We start from the raw sequence: 16,540 nt of genomic DNA, 5'->3' as shown, positions 1-16,540 counted from the left end.
CCTCATTCCTATGATAGTGTCCAAATGTGTAACTTTAAAAAAAGCCATTTAAATCTACTTTTAAGACGAAAGACATAATAGTGAAAAGTTAAATATGGGTTAAATAAAGGAACACAATTGGCCATTTTATATAGAAAACATCATAAAATAAAAAAGAACGCTGTTAGACTGGTGATACAGTTTTGAAAAAAGGCAATGTGTGCAGGTACAACCTTTAACATATGTGTTCTGAATCCTATTGTTGATCTCAGCTAAATATTAGTATTGGAACATTTTCAATTTCTTTCTTCAGAGTGAATGCAAGGTGGCACACATTGACAACGGTTGCCTCTGAGTCACTGAGGAGTGTCTCAAAAGACATTTATTTCACTGTGAAATCACATGCTTGCCCTTTATTTCAAAGTCAACTAATAATATGCAAATTCCACATTTACTTGAGGTAGGTCAAGGTTGAGGCATTTTAGCCAACCCTTGATTTAGAAGATATGGGCTACAGTAGGCCATGTAAACGTTTGTCAGTGTGTTGGGCTATTACAGTAGATGGATATAAAAGCGTTGTAGAGGGGTTTGTCATGGAACCATACTGTAGCCTTTTTCATGTATTGGCTGCAGTGATAAACGTGTTTCCATTATGCAGCATCAATTGAGATTAAGATTAATCTCTCAAATGTCAAGCAGGTTTTTCTTGTAGGGAAAGCAAACAAAATCACACCAATGTGTGGAGCACGTTTACTTGGGCGGCCCACCCAGGTAGATTGAGACCCGCCGAGGTAGATAACAGCTGTAAGCCTATTCCATTATTTAAAAAATAAATAATTCTAATCAATGTAGTTTAGTGCAGACATGTGGTAGCCATAAGCTTACTAAATTATTGTAACCCATCATGGAAGAAAGCAATTGTGCTAATTTTCTGTTAATTGTTCTTGTGCTGTCTTTCAAAATTATAATACAAGTTAGTTTCATTTTCAGATAGGAACTGACCTGAGAAATACACTGCCAACTTTGTTAATAGGCCTAGGTTTGTTTTATTAGGCAGTAGTTATCTTTTTATTTGATGAACAGTCTATAGTAGACCTAATTTGTTTATTTTTGGACATGCATATATGTTCATAGTCTGGTTTGTAGCCTAAATAAGTAGGCCAATTGCTTTCAGATTTATTTATGTCATCGACTCATTGTTTATCAACAAAACAGTTCATAAACCTTTGTTTGACTAAATAATTATGAATGTGTCAATTCATTGTGATGACGATCCACCACGTAGAAGCGCCAACATCAGACGCACACCCATCAACAAACTATGTCATGGTAGGCTACAGTGGAGTGGAACAAAAAAATTAACCTTTGTTGGGACTAGGAGTGAAAACGCCCTAGACACACAAAGGGATTTAACTTGAGTTTACTTTTATTTCTGAGTAATTCACAAACACTCTTTTAATTGATGGTTACAAGAAAATAAAATGACTTAACAGAAAGCTTAATTTCCATCTCAGAAAAAAACACGTGTGCACCATCAGTATACCAAAATTGCAGTTAGGCCAAGGCCTACATCATGTTGACATTTAGCGCATACAATAACATCTTGTTTGAACATGTACAGGTAACTGTTTCTGTCTCTTTCCCACCACTCCTGAGAGCAGCTTGTTTACATTATATGTCCTGAGGGAAGGGATAGGCAACTGCATGACGATGGATCACCAACAGACAAAGACTTAAGGTGAGGCCACCAATACAGCATTATGTCTGACTTTTCAAACCTGGAAGGGCCTGCAGTTTTACTTTGCCAAGTCTCCGCTTCCAGAGCAACACTTCTCTCCATGTGACCAGATCACTGGACACAAGATGTTGCACCTCTTTTGTATAGGCCACATAACAGCAGTCCACCAAGTTGTCAGCTGAGCAGGCGGCTGTATTCGGAGAGGGCCGAGGACTTTTTCACCCCATCCCAGATGCGGGCTGCATAGTGAAACCTGTTTAAAAACAACATTGTTTTTATGAGAAATTGTAATCACCTAGATCAAATGAATGTTTTTTACTTTTTGCATGTTTTGTAAAAAGTACAACAACTTTTCACCGGTCCATGACCTTTTCTGCATTTTGCTTTGAACAGATGCAGAGGGGCAGGCAGAAAGTAGGGCATACAGGAAACAAAGCAGGTACACTGCAAACGACACTGCATAACTACAAAGAAAAGTGAAAGGCAATTTCTTTAATGTTTAGATCAAAGCCTAGGCATGTGTTAGAGTCAAAGTCCAGACCTAAATACAATTGAGAATATCTGGAAAGACTTGAAAATTGCTGTTCACAGACGCTTTCCATCCAATCTGATGCTGAATCTGAAGCTCAAGCTATTTTGCAAAGAGGAATGGGCAAAAATGTCAGTCTGTAGATGTGCAAAGCTGGTAGAGACATACCCCAAGAGACTTGGAGCTGTAATTGCAGTGATAGGTGGTTCTACAATGTATTGATTCAGGGGGGCTTGAATACTTATGCACGCCACATATTTCAGTTTTTTATTTATAAAAAAAAAGGAAAACCATGTTTAATTTTCATTCCACTTCACAATTATGCGGCACTTTGTGTTGGTCTAACACATGAAATCCCAATAAAATAAATGTACGTGTTTGGTTGTTACGTGACAAAATGTGGAAAAGTTCAAGGGGCATGAATACTTTTTCAAGCCACTGTATTTAATTCTAACCATCAACTGGTAACGCCTGAAAGCTGATCATTTGAAAGCAGCTGTTGAAGCAGGGAGCTGTCTAAACTGATGAAAAACTGCTCTAGTCTACAATATATTCGGCTGCAACACTGGCTCAGAACTTTGTTTACAGCATGAATGAAACCGGGTCAGCAAACGAGACCATCAGTGCAAAGAAAGACGTTTTCAAATAGTTTTTATTACTGCTTTTGGTCTGGTCGCACACCCAGTCCGATTTTCGGTTCGCTCGTGCAGGCTCTATGTTCACATATCCGTATTGGTCGCAGATTTCAGTGTGGCGCAGCAACGTGAATTGAGAAGCCTATCCCTCCAGGTGAGGGAAGGGGAGCGGGAGCCTTGTTTGATACAGTTATTTGTCGTCATAATGACTGATAACGGGGCTGAACCATCAAAGAAAAAAAAGAAAATGCAATGAAGAAAAGCTAAAAGGGAGAGTGATATAGGCTACGGGGGGACGAGGGCGTTGCCAAGCAACGTGTATACAATTTCACGAGAGCAAAACTAGACTGCAGTGTTTACTCCTAAATGAATGAGCGGTTGGTACTAACACAAAGTTTGCTTTGCTTCACCATCATCAGATAACCATTATCTGAAATAGTAATTATTTACAACAACATAAACACATTACCTCATCGTGATCCATACTAACTGCCGTCTATCGTTCATTCGCTTTCTGTGAGTAGTCGGACACGTAATCTTTCAGCTCCGTGAGAGAGAGAGTAGTTAGGTGACACTGCTGCAGCAACTCATTGCAATCAGGTGTGTGTGGCAGTGACTGGCATTAGTTCATGCAGTGTCAAAACCACTCTCACAGAGCCGAAAAGAGTCCTCACACTTTCAACACACGGACATGCACTATATTGCTCCCTTCTCAGTTCACACTCACGCGCCTGGCACGCGCTAGAAAACAGCTTTGCGACAGCGGGCGTCGTAAAAATACTACCGCTTTTGTCCAAAGGTGTTATGTTACTCGTAGTGGCTTTAATACACGACGGCTGAGCGTAGCTGCAGGTAGGCCTATAGTAGAAGAGAACTCACAGCGGCTACATGCCACAAGTGAGTGTGTTGTTGTTGCTTTTAACGCCTTTTTGCACTTATTTTTTTTATCTTATATTTACGCCTGTGAGCTCACGCAGCCGTGCTGACAGCTGCAGATTTTTGGTTTAGAAGTATTGAAAAAAGAACTACTGTTGATATAACCGGGAAAGTGTTTTGACTGTTTTGTACACGTCTGTTGAACATATTACTATTGTAATACTAAGTCAGTTAGTCCTGACACACTCAAGATATCAGATATAATGAAGCAAAGAGGATTTCCAGTGAAAAACACTTTCCCGGTTGTCTCAACAGTAGCTTTTTTCAATACTTCAATACTAGAAATCTCGACTTCAAACTACAAATCTCTACAACACATATTCATGTTGTTTCAGTTGAAGTCATGTGGCTCAAGTCGTACCTATTTGGCGACACATTCAAGTTGCTTAACCTCCTCCTGGATTCATATTATTACGACGTTTCATAATGTACAATTTGCTTTTAACGAAAATAATTTTACATTAAAAAAAATTCTAAATTAACAACATTTTTATGAGACAACAACACTAGCCCACTTTTTTAGTTAGACTATACAAAACAATTCTGTATCTGAATTTTTGGTGTGACAGCTGCCACTGTGCGTGGCACCCTCTTATAATATGTCCATGGTGGCAACAGCACACCCTGGCACACCTGTGGCTACGCGACTGCCTTAAGAGTCACTGAACAATGACGCTGATTTGTCATTGTTCAGTGACATCAACAAGATGGTGCTGTATGCTGTACAGATTGTTTTACCTATGAAAAAGGACTAGGTCAAGCGGTTTTCATTTAAAGTAGGAATGTTCTCATACCAAAATAAAACTGTAAACAACAGAACCACTAGCCAATCAAAACCTTTGCTGCATGTTATGTTCTACCCGCAACATTTCCTGTTTTTCTCTACACTTTTAACTGTCAAATAAGAAGGCAGGAAATCTCCCCCTGCACCCCTTGAAAAATGTAAAAGCACCTTTCCTTTCCTGAGATAGGAATGCTGCTATAACTTTTCAAATTTGCACTTTCGATTGTTGTTTTGCTCCTGTCCAATGTGATGCTTACCAGTTCTTCTCTGTGAGGATGGTGTGTGACAGCTGACAGCGGGGCATGGCCAGTATTTGGCTGCGCAGTTTGGAAACCATGGTGGAGAAGGCAGGGTATCCTCTGTAGCCCGGGAGCAGCGAGAAGAGCGGGTATGTTCCAGAGCCTAAACATGTTACAACAATGAATACCAATCTTACACAGTGAACAGGGAGAGGGGGAGGGGGGGGATTGGGCTTTATATTATGTGAAGAGCAATTCTCTATAACCTGCTTTAGTCAGATTATCCTCCCCATCATTCTCCTGCACAGGAAGGAGGAAAAAGTTGACCTCAGTTCCCAGATAGTCCTGCCCCAAGCCAGGGAAGATATTGCAGTCCAGCATGGACAAAGTACCTAAAAACAAACAAAATATTATAGGATGAGTGCAGATCTTGCAAGGTAAAGCAATCTGGTGCAACTATTTTGTTGGTCAAATTTCTGAACCAAATGTATAAACATTTTTAAGGTATTATACCACATGCCATTTACAATAATTTGTCATTAGACAAACTCGGTTTTAGACATTAAACCCAATGTCCCCTTAAAAGCAGCAATGCCATGAACAGAACGTATTAATGTATGAAGATAATATTCTTGTTGTTTGGAACCTTTGTATTTGAGATGAGAGTGGGCCATTAATTTGTCCACCACCATATGCATGTTCTTCAGATTCCTTGGGCAGAAGTCATCCTGTCTGGCTTTATTCTGGAGGAACACTGAATGAGGAAGAGGGGAACACTTTCATTATAATGTCATTAAACCTAGCTGTGTTTGTGTGTTTTCTGCACAACAAGAATTCACCTATGTGAGGATAGTACTCTGCTCCATCGTCATTGCCCGAAGAGCCAGTGCTGTCGTGGCTTGCAGACGGAGTGGAGGGTTTCAACATTTCTGCCGTCTGAAGAAACCTGTCCACAAACATAACAATAAGGTTAGTATGTGGTACGCACATTTGATTTCAATGTGAGTGTCAATGAGGAAGCTATTTAATTAGGGAGGAGCAAAACCTGCATCATTTGGATATATGTATATTGGAAAAAGTACGACCACATGTATTTTCCACGAATCAATTTTGTTTCATGGATTATGAGATTTTGTTTAACATGATGTTACATATAGGTGAAACTCGAAAAATTTGAATATCGTGCAAAAGTTCATTTATTTCAGTAATTCAACTTAAAAGGTGAAACTGATATATTATATAGACTCATTACATTCAAAGTGAGATATCTCAAGCCTTTATTTGTTATAATTGTGATTATTATGGCTTACAGTTCATAAAAACCCCAAATTCAAAATCTCAGAAAATTAGAATATTACATAAAATCAATAAAAAAAGGTTTTTAAATACAGAAATGTTGGCCCTCTAGAAAGTATAATCATGCATATGTACTAAGTACTTGGTTTGGGCCCCTTTTGCATACATTCTTGCCTCAATGCGGCGTGGCATGGATGCTATCAGCCTGTGGCACTGCTGAGGTGTTATGGAAGCCCAGGTTGCATTGATAGTGGCCTTCAGCTCGTCTGTATTGTTGGGTCTGGTGTGTCTCATCTGCCTCTTGACAGTACTCCATAGTTTCTCTATTGGGTTCAGGTCAGGAGAGTTGTCTGGCCAATAAAGCACAGTAATACCATGGTCAGTCAACCAGTTACTTGTGGTTTTGGCACTGTGGACAGGTGTCAAGTCTTGCTGTAAAAAGTAATTCAGCATCCCCATAAAGCTTGTCAACAGACAGGAGCATGAAGTGCTCTAAAATCTCCTGGTAGACAGCTGTGGTGACTTTGGACTTGATAACACAGTGGACCAACACCATCAGATGACATGGTGCCTCAAATCATCACTGACTGTTGAAACTTGACAGTGGTCTTCAAGCCCCTTGGATTTTGTGCCCCTCCACTCTTCCTCTAGACTGTGGGACCTTGATTTCCAAATAAAACGCAACATTTAATTTGGATCAGTGATGATTTGAGGTATCATGTCATCTGCTGCTGTTGGTCCACTGCGTTATCAAGTCCAAAGTCACCACAGCTGTCTACCAGAAGATTTTATTGCACTTCATGCTTCGGTCTGTTGACAAGCTTTATGGAGATGACAATTTCCATTTCCAGCTAGACTTGCCACCTGCCCACAGTACCATAAACCACTAGTAATAGGTGACTGACATTGGTATTACTGTGCTTGATTGGCCATACAACTCTCCTGACCTGAACTCCATAGAGAAACTATGGGCTAATGTCAAGAGGCAGATGAGACACACCAGACCCAACAATACAGAGGAGCTGAAGGCCACTATCAAAGCAACCTGGGCTTCCATAACACCTCAGCAGTGCCACAGGCTGATAGCATCCATGCCACGCCGCATTGAGGCAAGAATGAATGCAAAAGGGGCCCAAACCAAGTACTTAGTACATATGCATGATTATACTTTCTAGAGGGTCGACATTTCTGTATTTAAAAACCTTTTTTTATTGATTTTATGTAATATTCTAATTTTCTGAGATTTTGAATTTGGGGTTTTTATGAACTATAAGCCATAATAATCACAATTATAACAAATAAAGGCTTGAGATATCTCACTTTGAATGTAATGAGTCTATATAATATATCAGTTTCACCTTTAAAGTTGAATTACTGAAATAAATGAACTTTTGCACGATATTCTAATTTTTCGAGTTTCACCTGTACATTTGAACTTCCTCAAGAGGATATTTCTTTGCAGCCAGTATGGACAGAAGGGACTAATGGAAGTGAGCAACTGTCATGGACAAGTATTTCAAGACATACTGTACATAAAACATGCATTTCTATACTTTCCAGACCAGAAAATGGAAAGAAAAACTCACTTTTATTTGAATAAATAGAATCAAATTAAATATAATAAATACATTATAATAAGCTGTTCACACGGACATAATGAACAGGTTATAGTGTATACATGTAGGGTACATAGCAAGGGATTTGCAGCCTGCTTTGCCTGAACGTGTTGTCTCCTTGACCATGACCAACAAAGAATAACATTATTGAGCTGATGAAAAAGCAGGAGACAAATATCCTCTCACGATACAAGGCAAAATGCTTAACATTCCTGCAGAAGGGAGCAGCCCAGACCCATCGCAGAAAAACAATGACTAACCTGTAGAGGTTAAGGTCTGTGAACCAGTCCTGGACCACAATGACCACATGGCACACTGTGAACAAGAAGGCGGCGATCTGAAGAGACTGTTGAGAAATTAGACCATTCATTTGCTTACATGTGAATGTGTGCAGAAGCACTCAAATGATTAGGAAACTGTCTCTAGTCTAAACAATGATTGCTGCTTAGATAGACCTTGTGCACAAGCGCTACCATAAACATCCACAGGCCGAAAAAACTGACCTGCATCTCAACGTATGTGTGGGGGAGGTTGTACTCTGGAGGCAACTTCCGATCGTTGTTGATGAGGTGGTCCAGGATCGACGGGCTGAGCATTGGCTGAAGAAACAAATACTGATTAGAACTGTCCTTCTATTCCAAGGTAACATTTTAGTAAGGTAGAGTGTGAAGGCCACGGAGGAAGTTTTTTTTTTCATTACACACTTAAAGAAAATAAAAAAAGGAAAATTAGAGAACTGACAAAAATAAACTTGACGACACATCCTCTAAATTCAACTAATAATGTATTGTGCTTTATGTGGAGCAGGCTTTGACACAAGAGCCATGGACCTTCTAATTAGTGCAACACTGAAGTGAAGAAATGTTCGATAACTTGCAGTGCAGATTTTAATCGAGCTAAGAGGACCACTCGCTTTTGTTAAAATTAGGTTGTAGCTCTGCCTAACAATGATAGCAAAGATGTATCGTTTATGTTTTGATAATGTTTTTAATATATTTATTTATGCATTTTGTTTCTTGATTTGTTTAAGGTGTGTATTCAGTTTCTGCCATTATCAGCCTTTTCAATCTTATTGTAATTAGGATTAGGTTTAAACCATCTCTTGTAGTCATTTCTTAATGTAGAGTGTGTGTTATGGGTTATGAGGTTTGATTGGGTGGGATATAGGTGGGGTTCGTTCTGGAAAAAAAGGGGAAAATATATATATTCCATTTTAAAGTAATTGTTTTTGCAATTCTGTCATTCAATTAAAAAAATATATATAAATATTTTAACATTTTGCTCATGAGTTTTTGATCCTGAAAGTTCGAATCTGTCAATATCTTTCCAACTTTACCACAGTTTTGAACTGTGAGTTTATTCTCGACATTTCAACTTTATTCACAACATTGGATTAAAACTTGCTGGGCCCGGCCCGGGGAGGGGGGTGGGGGGCGGGGGGTGGACGCCCTACCAACTGAGCTAAATGTGCCCCCTAGGATTAAAACTTTTTAAAGTGCAAAATGAAAAGGCCCAACTACTCCCCCGTATTTCAGTTTAGAAAGTTCACAAAGTACTTACATCCTGACGGCAAACTGAAAATACCAATAGAAAAAGGGTACCTGTGTATCCAAGAAGATGACTCTCTCCTGTGTGATGAAGAAATCAATGCCCGTGCTCTGGTTTCCTCCTCTTTCCTTGATCTCTTGAGTCTGGGCTCTGAAGACATAACCCCTGAGCAAAACGAACAAGCACTCTTATTCCAAACAACAGACACAACAGCACAGACTACATCAGTGACTGCACTGGTTATGTTCAAAGAAAAGGCTGTATAAGGCTACAGCTGCAATTAACAAATGCATAGATAAGGTGTCTAAGGTCTAAAATAAGAATATCAGTCAGTGTTTCTATAGTATCTATATTTTACTAAACAAAGAAATAGCATTTGATCTTATGGAATTATTGTGTATGGACATTGTACAGTGAGACAGTGAAATGACTCGACGTCATTGTAAATGAGGGTCACCTCTCAATGATCTCCCGAGTATAAATGCATGTTAAATGGAAAAATAATTAATACAGTGAATTGTTTTAAAACGCTTTAGTGCTAGAAACTGAAGCAGAAAACAACATAATTTATGATTGGGCGAAACCCTTCGATAAACTCTATAAAAACAAATGGCTTTATATCGCCCCTTTGTGTTCAGAAAGAGTACTATCACAACGTTGTAGGTAAAGGTTTGAAATGCCAATTTGTTATTTTTTTTTTTTTATGGGTGAACATGAACTTCTTTTGCAACACTGCTTCTCTTTCATGAAGCAACTTAAATTCAAAATGAACAGTATAATAATATAGTTTCCTTTCTATATAGAATAGCCTTACAATTTTGATATTCTAGACAAACTCATAACTGACCTCCTCAGCCACTAAACTGGAATCAGTACATTTCTATTATTTCAAATTCCTCTTACATACTGGAGGACATTCTCTTTCATTGTAAGAAAGGGTCCTCATCCTTACCTTTGGTCTTCCTCTGCCGTGTTGGCAGACAACAGCGACATGATCGTAGATTTCCCAGTTCCCTGCAGGCCGATGACTCCCACCACCAACATATCTGTCTGGTCCCTCAGATACTGCAACACATCACCACACAGAAACACACAACATCCTTTGAGTTATAACAGTACAGTGCATTGAAATACACCATGTTGAATTTATTAAACCAGAACTCACCTCCATGGCACTGTCACACCAGTTCATCTGATCATCCACCAGCTTTATGCTGTGCTTCATCTTCTCTGGGGGAAGGAGTTTAGACTGGCCAACCATAGCTGGAAGTGGTTTGAAAGGATTCAAAATTCACTTTTATTTTTCTCTGCACACATTATTTGACCTTTAATAAATGTTTATTCACATCCTTGTTACTGTCCCCGGGAGCAGAAATTCAAAAATAATTGTTAAATATGCCGTAATAACTTACGGTCCACGGCGCTGCTTGATGCAGATGCACCCATTCCTCTGTTCTGGATCTGGTACACAGGCTGGGTGGGTCGCTGCCCTTCCTTCTCCATCTTGGAGGGCCCGGGACCAGAGGACTGAGCTGCTGCTTCTGGAGGGGTCCCCGGCTTCCCAACATCGTCCCTGGCTTTCATTAGCATGATGGGCTTCTCCAGGACAGGAGCTCCGCTGACAGGTGCATTCTGTGATGGTTTGGCCTTAAAAAAGGATCCAACAAAAGCACAAGCCATATGATCACAGGGGCTAAATGGATACAAAGCTCTTTCTGTATAAACTGCCACTCATTTGTGTTAAAGTTGTGAATGCAGTCCTAACTTCTGGAAATAATTATGTAAATGTGTGAAGGCCTACCCCACAATGCATTGGACAAAATCGGCAATTGCTGCCAGATGCTCTTCTCAAATTGTATGTGATGTTTAATTTCACATATGCACTCGGTCACACTAAAGCATAGCGTTCCGTGTTCGTCAATCTAACCACCCTGCGAGCAATTGCTACATAGACAATAGCTTATAATGTGTAGTTATTGCAGTATGCATACTTGTTTGGTCAAACTCAATATAGAGACGATAACAAAAACAGCTTAATCCGAGAAAAGGAACTTACCCTCTCCCCCGGGGGTTTTGCAAGAATGATGGGGGTCTTCTGAATGAGTGGGCCTGGTGGATCCTCGCTCCCATCCTGAGCACACAAATTAAGCGGTGTCACACTATTCTCGGATACAACAAACCAACAGTCAAAACAGCCTTGACTCCATCATCCACGTGAGGTGAGTGTGATTTATTGCATACCCTTCGTTCTCTCGGTTGGTATTCCCGGTCCCGGCTTGGTCCGGACAGATTTTGTCCCGGTAGTCCAGCATCTCTCTCTCCCCGGCGTCTCCTCCGCCTGCGTCCCTGCCCGTACATTCCTGGCTGACTGTGGCCGGACTCCGACATGTTGCCACTCACCTCACTCACAACAGCAGAAAGCTAGCTGAGGAGCAGGGGCGAAAACAAATGAAAAAATGTATATCACTGAAATGTGTTGGGAACTACACATCTGTTATGAGCTAGAACTCCTGTCACCATTACTCTCCTTGACGTTTAATAATATTTAGCTTTGAGCGTTGCTCTGCTCATCTATTCCTTCACGTAAACAACGTTTGCTTTCCGATAGTGCGCTTATTTCGTAATTTGGCGGTAACCGTTAGGGTGACAACGTCGGGGCGGAGCTCGAAAATGTATATATAGAAAGAAACTCCACCCGCCTGAAAGTCCATTTCTAATCAATCAAGCGCATCTAGTTCGTCCGTTAAATGAAGTCGTCATGAAACATCGTAACAGTGTTAGTAGTTCCACCACTTTAGGGATACTATGAATCGCCTTATAGTTCAGATTATTCTTGTTTAACCTTGGTATGCATTTTGTTTGCCTTTATTTTAAGCAGAGATGTAATTATTTATTTCATCAGTCATATTCACCCCCCCCCCCCTTTGATATAATAATTTTATGTTGAACGTGTAATGTCAATTCATGGCGAATTACTTGTAATTTACAAGGATATTAAACACCATCTGAAGTTTTCGCCGTGGAAATTGAGTACGGTTGTAAAGCAATTACCCTGGTGCATTATGGGAGGTGTAGGAGTCCCTCTTCCGGTTTTTAACGGATATGGAGTAGGCAGGTCGGACCACCGAGCCATCGGACACCATCGGACCACCATTTCTTTATATGTCCATGCCACCGAGGCCATCGTAAACATGACTATTTCAAATGTGGTATTTGAAGGGTTTCTCTTTGTGTTATTCCGCTCAGTCGCACTTGTATCATTGCCACCTGTCCGAAAATGGATCTTGTTCCGGTAGTCCTACAGAAGAAACCCAAACGAACGTGAACTAACCTGGATATCTTCTAGTTTGTTTGGAATTATCAAGTCGCGTCTGTGCAGCCGTTTTTCTGGTCCAGTTGTTCATGGTAAGATGTTAGTATGCTTATGCTACAGTTTAATTGTGCAGGTGAAAATGTAAAATATTGAGATTTCGTGTTTCATGAAATGCTTTATATTTTTCTGACCAACTGAATAGCGGTCAGTGTACCTGTCACAAGTGCTTGCCATATGCAATTGTACAAACAATGACACAAGGGAACAAGACTTGGCCAACATAACCGGTAGCCTTTTTATTTTCTTGTTATATCATGCATCGTTAAAGTTCTCTACAGTTCGATATCAGTGATATTGGTTCTAGGGATATATATTTGTTGTGGTGCAAAATAAACACATTTAAAATATTAAATATAATATTGTTTGGGGCAAATAACTGCTCGAATTATTATTATTATATAGAATGTCTTTCTTTTCACTTATTAATACTTCCACTTATTACACAACGTATTAGAAGTAGGCCTATGTGAGAAAGGGAAAAAGCATTTGAAGGGTTCTGATATACAAAATGAAATGGAAACCTGAAAGTAGTATTTGTGATGAAACAAGTCAACTGAGCCTGGACTACTGAACGATATATGTATTGCAAAGATATAGAAAAATAACTTTATACACGTTTGACCCATATTGTGCAACAACAAATTAAGTGTGTAAGCATGCTTGCTAACATTTGAAAATATGTATAAAACAGCCCAGCTGAGGGGAATGTCCTTTTGCTGTTTATTAGTCACAAACCACAGTATTTGAAAAGGACCCAAGTAAAATAGCACTGACATTCCTGCCCTGACTTTCTGTACAAATGTTCATAGCAATATGTCTGGTCCGTGTTGTAGTTGAGGTATTTCAGAGAATTTGTACTATATTTGTTCAGCTATAAACCACACGTAATTACTATAAGTTGGCAAATCACTTTATTTTAAGACTACATTTATGGTTGTATGACACATGTATAATGGATTTAATCCCAAATATGTTTAAGTGATTGACTAATCTTGTTTTAATTTCAGACAATATAGACGTTCCCCTGTCCAGCTCCTTTTGTCTGAAGACACAAGCAGCAATGAAGAATGATGTGTGTCAACAATAAGCCAGGTGGGTGGTGCCCACCATGAGGTGACATGTTGGGAATGTGGCAGAAAATTCATCAACATAAAAGCATGATGTTGCACTACTAAAGCCACAATATAGAAGCCACCTGCCAAATCTGCAGCTTAACCTTCCGACGCCTAACATCGCTCTCCACACACCTGGACAACGCACACTCACCACCCCTTTGCAAAAATTGCCAACAGTCCTTCAGTAACAAGTGGGAATTGAACAAGCATGCGGAGACGCATTGCATGGGCTCAACATCTTTTCGAGAAGCCCCCACTTTGGTTTCTGCACTGTTAAAGAACAGCGTCACCTGTTCTAATGCGGTGACTGCACAGAAAAGCACAAACTCGGGACTTGGTGATTTGGCATCAGAGTTGAGATCCCAACAAATAATTAAAATGAAGCCCCGGAGACTAGAGACATCTGAAAACAGTATAGAGTATATCTTGACTGAGGAAGATGTTGACATGGAAAGTGATTGTGTGAAGGCAGATGATTCATTTATCTACGAGTCTGATGATGCAGATAATAAGGACTCCAAATCTGCAGCCTTGCGTCAAGAGGATCCAGAGTGGGACGTTGACTCGAACTCAAGTTCAACTGAAAGTTCCAGTGACTCTTCTTATAGTCCACACTGCAAAGATTGTTCAATATGTGCTGCATGCGGTAGAGGCCCATTTAGGACAATGAAGCTGCATCTACTGCACTGTACTGGTATAAAGATAAAATATTTTTCCTGTTTTCTGTGCAAGGAAATCTTTCAAACGGAGGAGACTCTTCGTAACCACTTCATATCTGTGTATGCCTGTCATGCCTGTGGCCAAGTTTTCTCTCGAAAGGACTATTACCAACGGCATCAGTGTCCCAAAGGGAGCAGCTCACCTTTGGTCATCTTCTGTTCGGGGGCAATGCCACCAGCGTGTAAAATGTGCAAATCCTTCTTCACCTCTGATAAAACTTTGTTAGACCATGTCACCAATGTTCACACGTCAGTGGTCAGCACCAAGGTATGCAGTCTGTGCAAGGAAATCTTTCAAACGGAGGAGACTCTTCGTAACCACTTCATATCTTTGTATGCCTGTCATGCCTGTGGCCAAGTTTTCTCTCGAAAGGACTCGTACCAACAGCATCAGTGTCCCAAAGGGAGCAGCTCACCTTTGGTCATCTTCTGTTCGGGGGCAATGCCACCAGCGTGTAAAATATGCAAATCCTTCTTCACCTCTGATAAAACTTTCTTAGACCATGTCACCAATGTTCACACGTCAGTGGTCAGCACCAAGGTATGCATTATTACCGATCTGTCAGCGCTGTCTGATAAAAATATGTCAGCGGGTGTCCGAGGCACAGCGGCCCAGTCAGCAATCGTTAGTCCAAATGTGGTCAACGAGGTCATCGATGGAAAGCCCCGTGCTGGCCAAACCTACACACGGCCATCCATACTTCGCTCAAGCTCTTCTTCCCATCGAGGCAGACCTCCTTCTTCCAGTCACATGATGTTTTCTGCTACACCTTTTGGAGCTGGTAATGATGGTCTTTCTGGCCTTGCAGTTGTCCCTCCTGGTGCCACCAACACATGGACCACTACTGTGGCCTCTGACCCTGTGCCCGCACCAGTGCCCACTATTATGGCCATGTTTAGGAACGACAGCCAGGAGGTGTCTTTGACGAAACGTATGAAAACAGCTTGGCGCTCCAAGGCCCCTTTCCCTTGCAGGCAGTGTGGTGCCATCTTGCGGCAGCCCTCCCTCATCATCAGACACCGCTACCACCATCGAGGCAGCCGCTCACACCAGTGTGAGTGCGGCAGGGCATTTAAGCACCAGCTGCACCTCCTGCGGCATTGTGTTCAGCATGCGGAAAGCATAAGCTACATCTGTGTCAGCTGCGGAGATACTTTCACAGGAGCAAAACTCTTAGCTATGCACATGAGAGGCAAGTCCCGAAAGTCCTGTTCCTGGCGTACAAGGAAACGGAAAGTTAAGGGAAAATGCAAAATGGCATTCACATGTGACTGTGGACAACAATTTGTAAGGCCTTCGGCTTACATATGGCACCAACTTAAAAACAGGAAAAAAACTAAGCAATTGAAGAAGCACTTGTAATGACAAAGCAGCCACACATGGGTTCATCCATGGTGTTAATTCAAAAGGGATCTTTCACACAAGACATCTGATTGTCACTAGTGTGTTTAATTTGTGTAAGACCAAGTGACCAAATCAAAGCAGAATCACACCTACATTTGTTCTTAATGGTTTTTAATCATACGAATGTCCCGAATTGTTGTTAACATGTTTTCACCATGTGCAAATGATACATAGTAAACTGGGTTAAACAAGTTCCTCATACGTTATATACCAGACACCAGGGTACAAATGTACCTACAATAAACTTGTTTCATTATTGGATTAAATTAAAGCACATCAAAACTCCAGTTTATCCTCCAGAGAAAGAGTAAGTCCAGTTTTGGTAATAATTGTAACAAAGTGCATTCTTAGCAGTGTATGTGAGTTTCTGAGTTCTTGTTTTCCACTTCTGTTTGACTACAGCTGAATCTTCTGTGCTCCTGAGGCACAGTAGAAGTCTTGGTATTCAGTTTTAAAATAGGCTAGCATATGACTTTTTTATGGTTGTTACATAATCTTCATGATAACCAGTCAATATTATGTAGTTAAATCAGTTATGCCCACTAGATGGAGCTGTCGTATTGCCAAAGGACAGGTTTACAATTGTTCTCGATACAGGTGTAAACTGTTTGATGCTTTTTCCTGCATC

General features: G+C 40.5%; 2 protein-coding genes across 2 annotated transcripts; one reads left to right on the top strand and one right to left on the bottom strand.

The window, feature by feature from the left end:
• Positions 1-1,449: 1,449 nt before the first annotated feature.
• smg9 (SMG9 nonsense mediated mRNA decay factor) lies at positions 1,450-11,890 on the bottom strand. Its single transcript, XM_080038999.1, has 13 exons — positions 11,542-11,890; positions 11,357-11,431; positions 10,713-10,947; positions 10,466-10,563; positions 10,253-10,365; positions 9,354-9,465; positions 8,256-8,351; positions 8,013-8,098; positions 5,680-5,786; positions 5,487-5,594; positions 5,107-5,232; positions 4,859-5,003; positions 1,450-1,970 (listed from the first exon to the last, which is right to left on the bottom strand). The coding sequence occupies exons 1-13, from the start codon at positions 11,686-11,688 to the stop codon at positions 1,892-1,894; spliced, it is 1,527 nt and encodes a 508-aa protein (XP_079895125.1). The 5' UTR covers positions 11,689-11,890; the 3' UTR covers positions 1,450-1,891.
• A 591-nt stretch (positions 11,891-12,481) lies between these two features.
• Positions 12,482-15,897, top strand: LOC307259163 (uncharacterized protein). The gene is made up of 2 exons (XM_080038907.1): positions 12,482-12,705; positions 13,681-15,897. Exon 2 carries the CDS (start codon positions 14,014-14,016, stop codon positions 15,868-15,870), a length of 1,857 nt encoding a protein of 618 aa, XP_079895033.1. The 5' UTR covers positions 12,482-12,705; positions 13,681-14,013; the 3' UTR covers positions 15,871-15,897.
• Positions 15,898-16,540: the final 643 nt, after the last annotated feature.

The sequence above is a fragment of the Ammodytes marinus genome (genome assembly GCF_949987685.1).
Source record: "Ammodytes marinus genome assembly, chromosome: 13".
Lineage (NCBI taxonomy): Eukaryota > Metazoa > Chordata > Actinopteri > Uranoscopiformes > Ammodytidae > Ammodytes > Ammodytes marinus.
The sequence above is the reverse complement of the archived record's forward strand: the minus strand, read 5'-3'. Positions and strand labels throughout refer to the sequence as shown.

Bases quoted from the DNA above. Each gene is read 5' to 3' on its own strand.
- smg9 (XM_080038999.1), bottom strand. From the start codon at position 11,688: ATGTCGGAGTCCGGCCACAGTCAGCCAGGAATGTACGGGCAGGGACGC. The intron at 10,366-10,465 runs GTGAGTTCTGGT...GATGTGTTGCAG, and splicing joins GGTGTGACAGTGCCATGGAG to TATCTGAGGGACCAGACAGA. The intron at 5,233-5,486 runs GTTCCAAACAAC...GTTTGTTTTTAG, and splicing joins CTCTCATCTCAAATACAAAG to GTACTTTGTCCATGCTGGAC.
- LOC307259163 (XM_080038907.1), top strand. From the start codon at position 14,014: ATGGGCTCAACATCTTTTCGAGAAGCCCCCACTTTGGTTTCTGCACTG.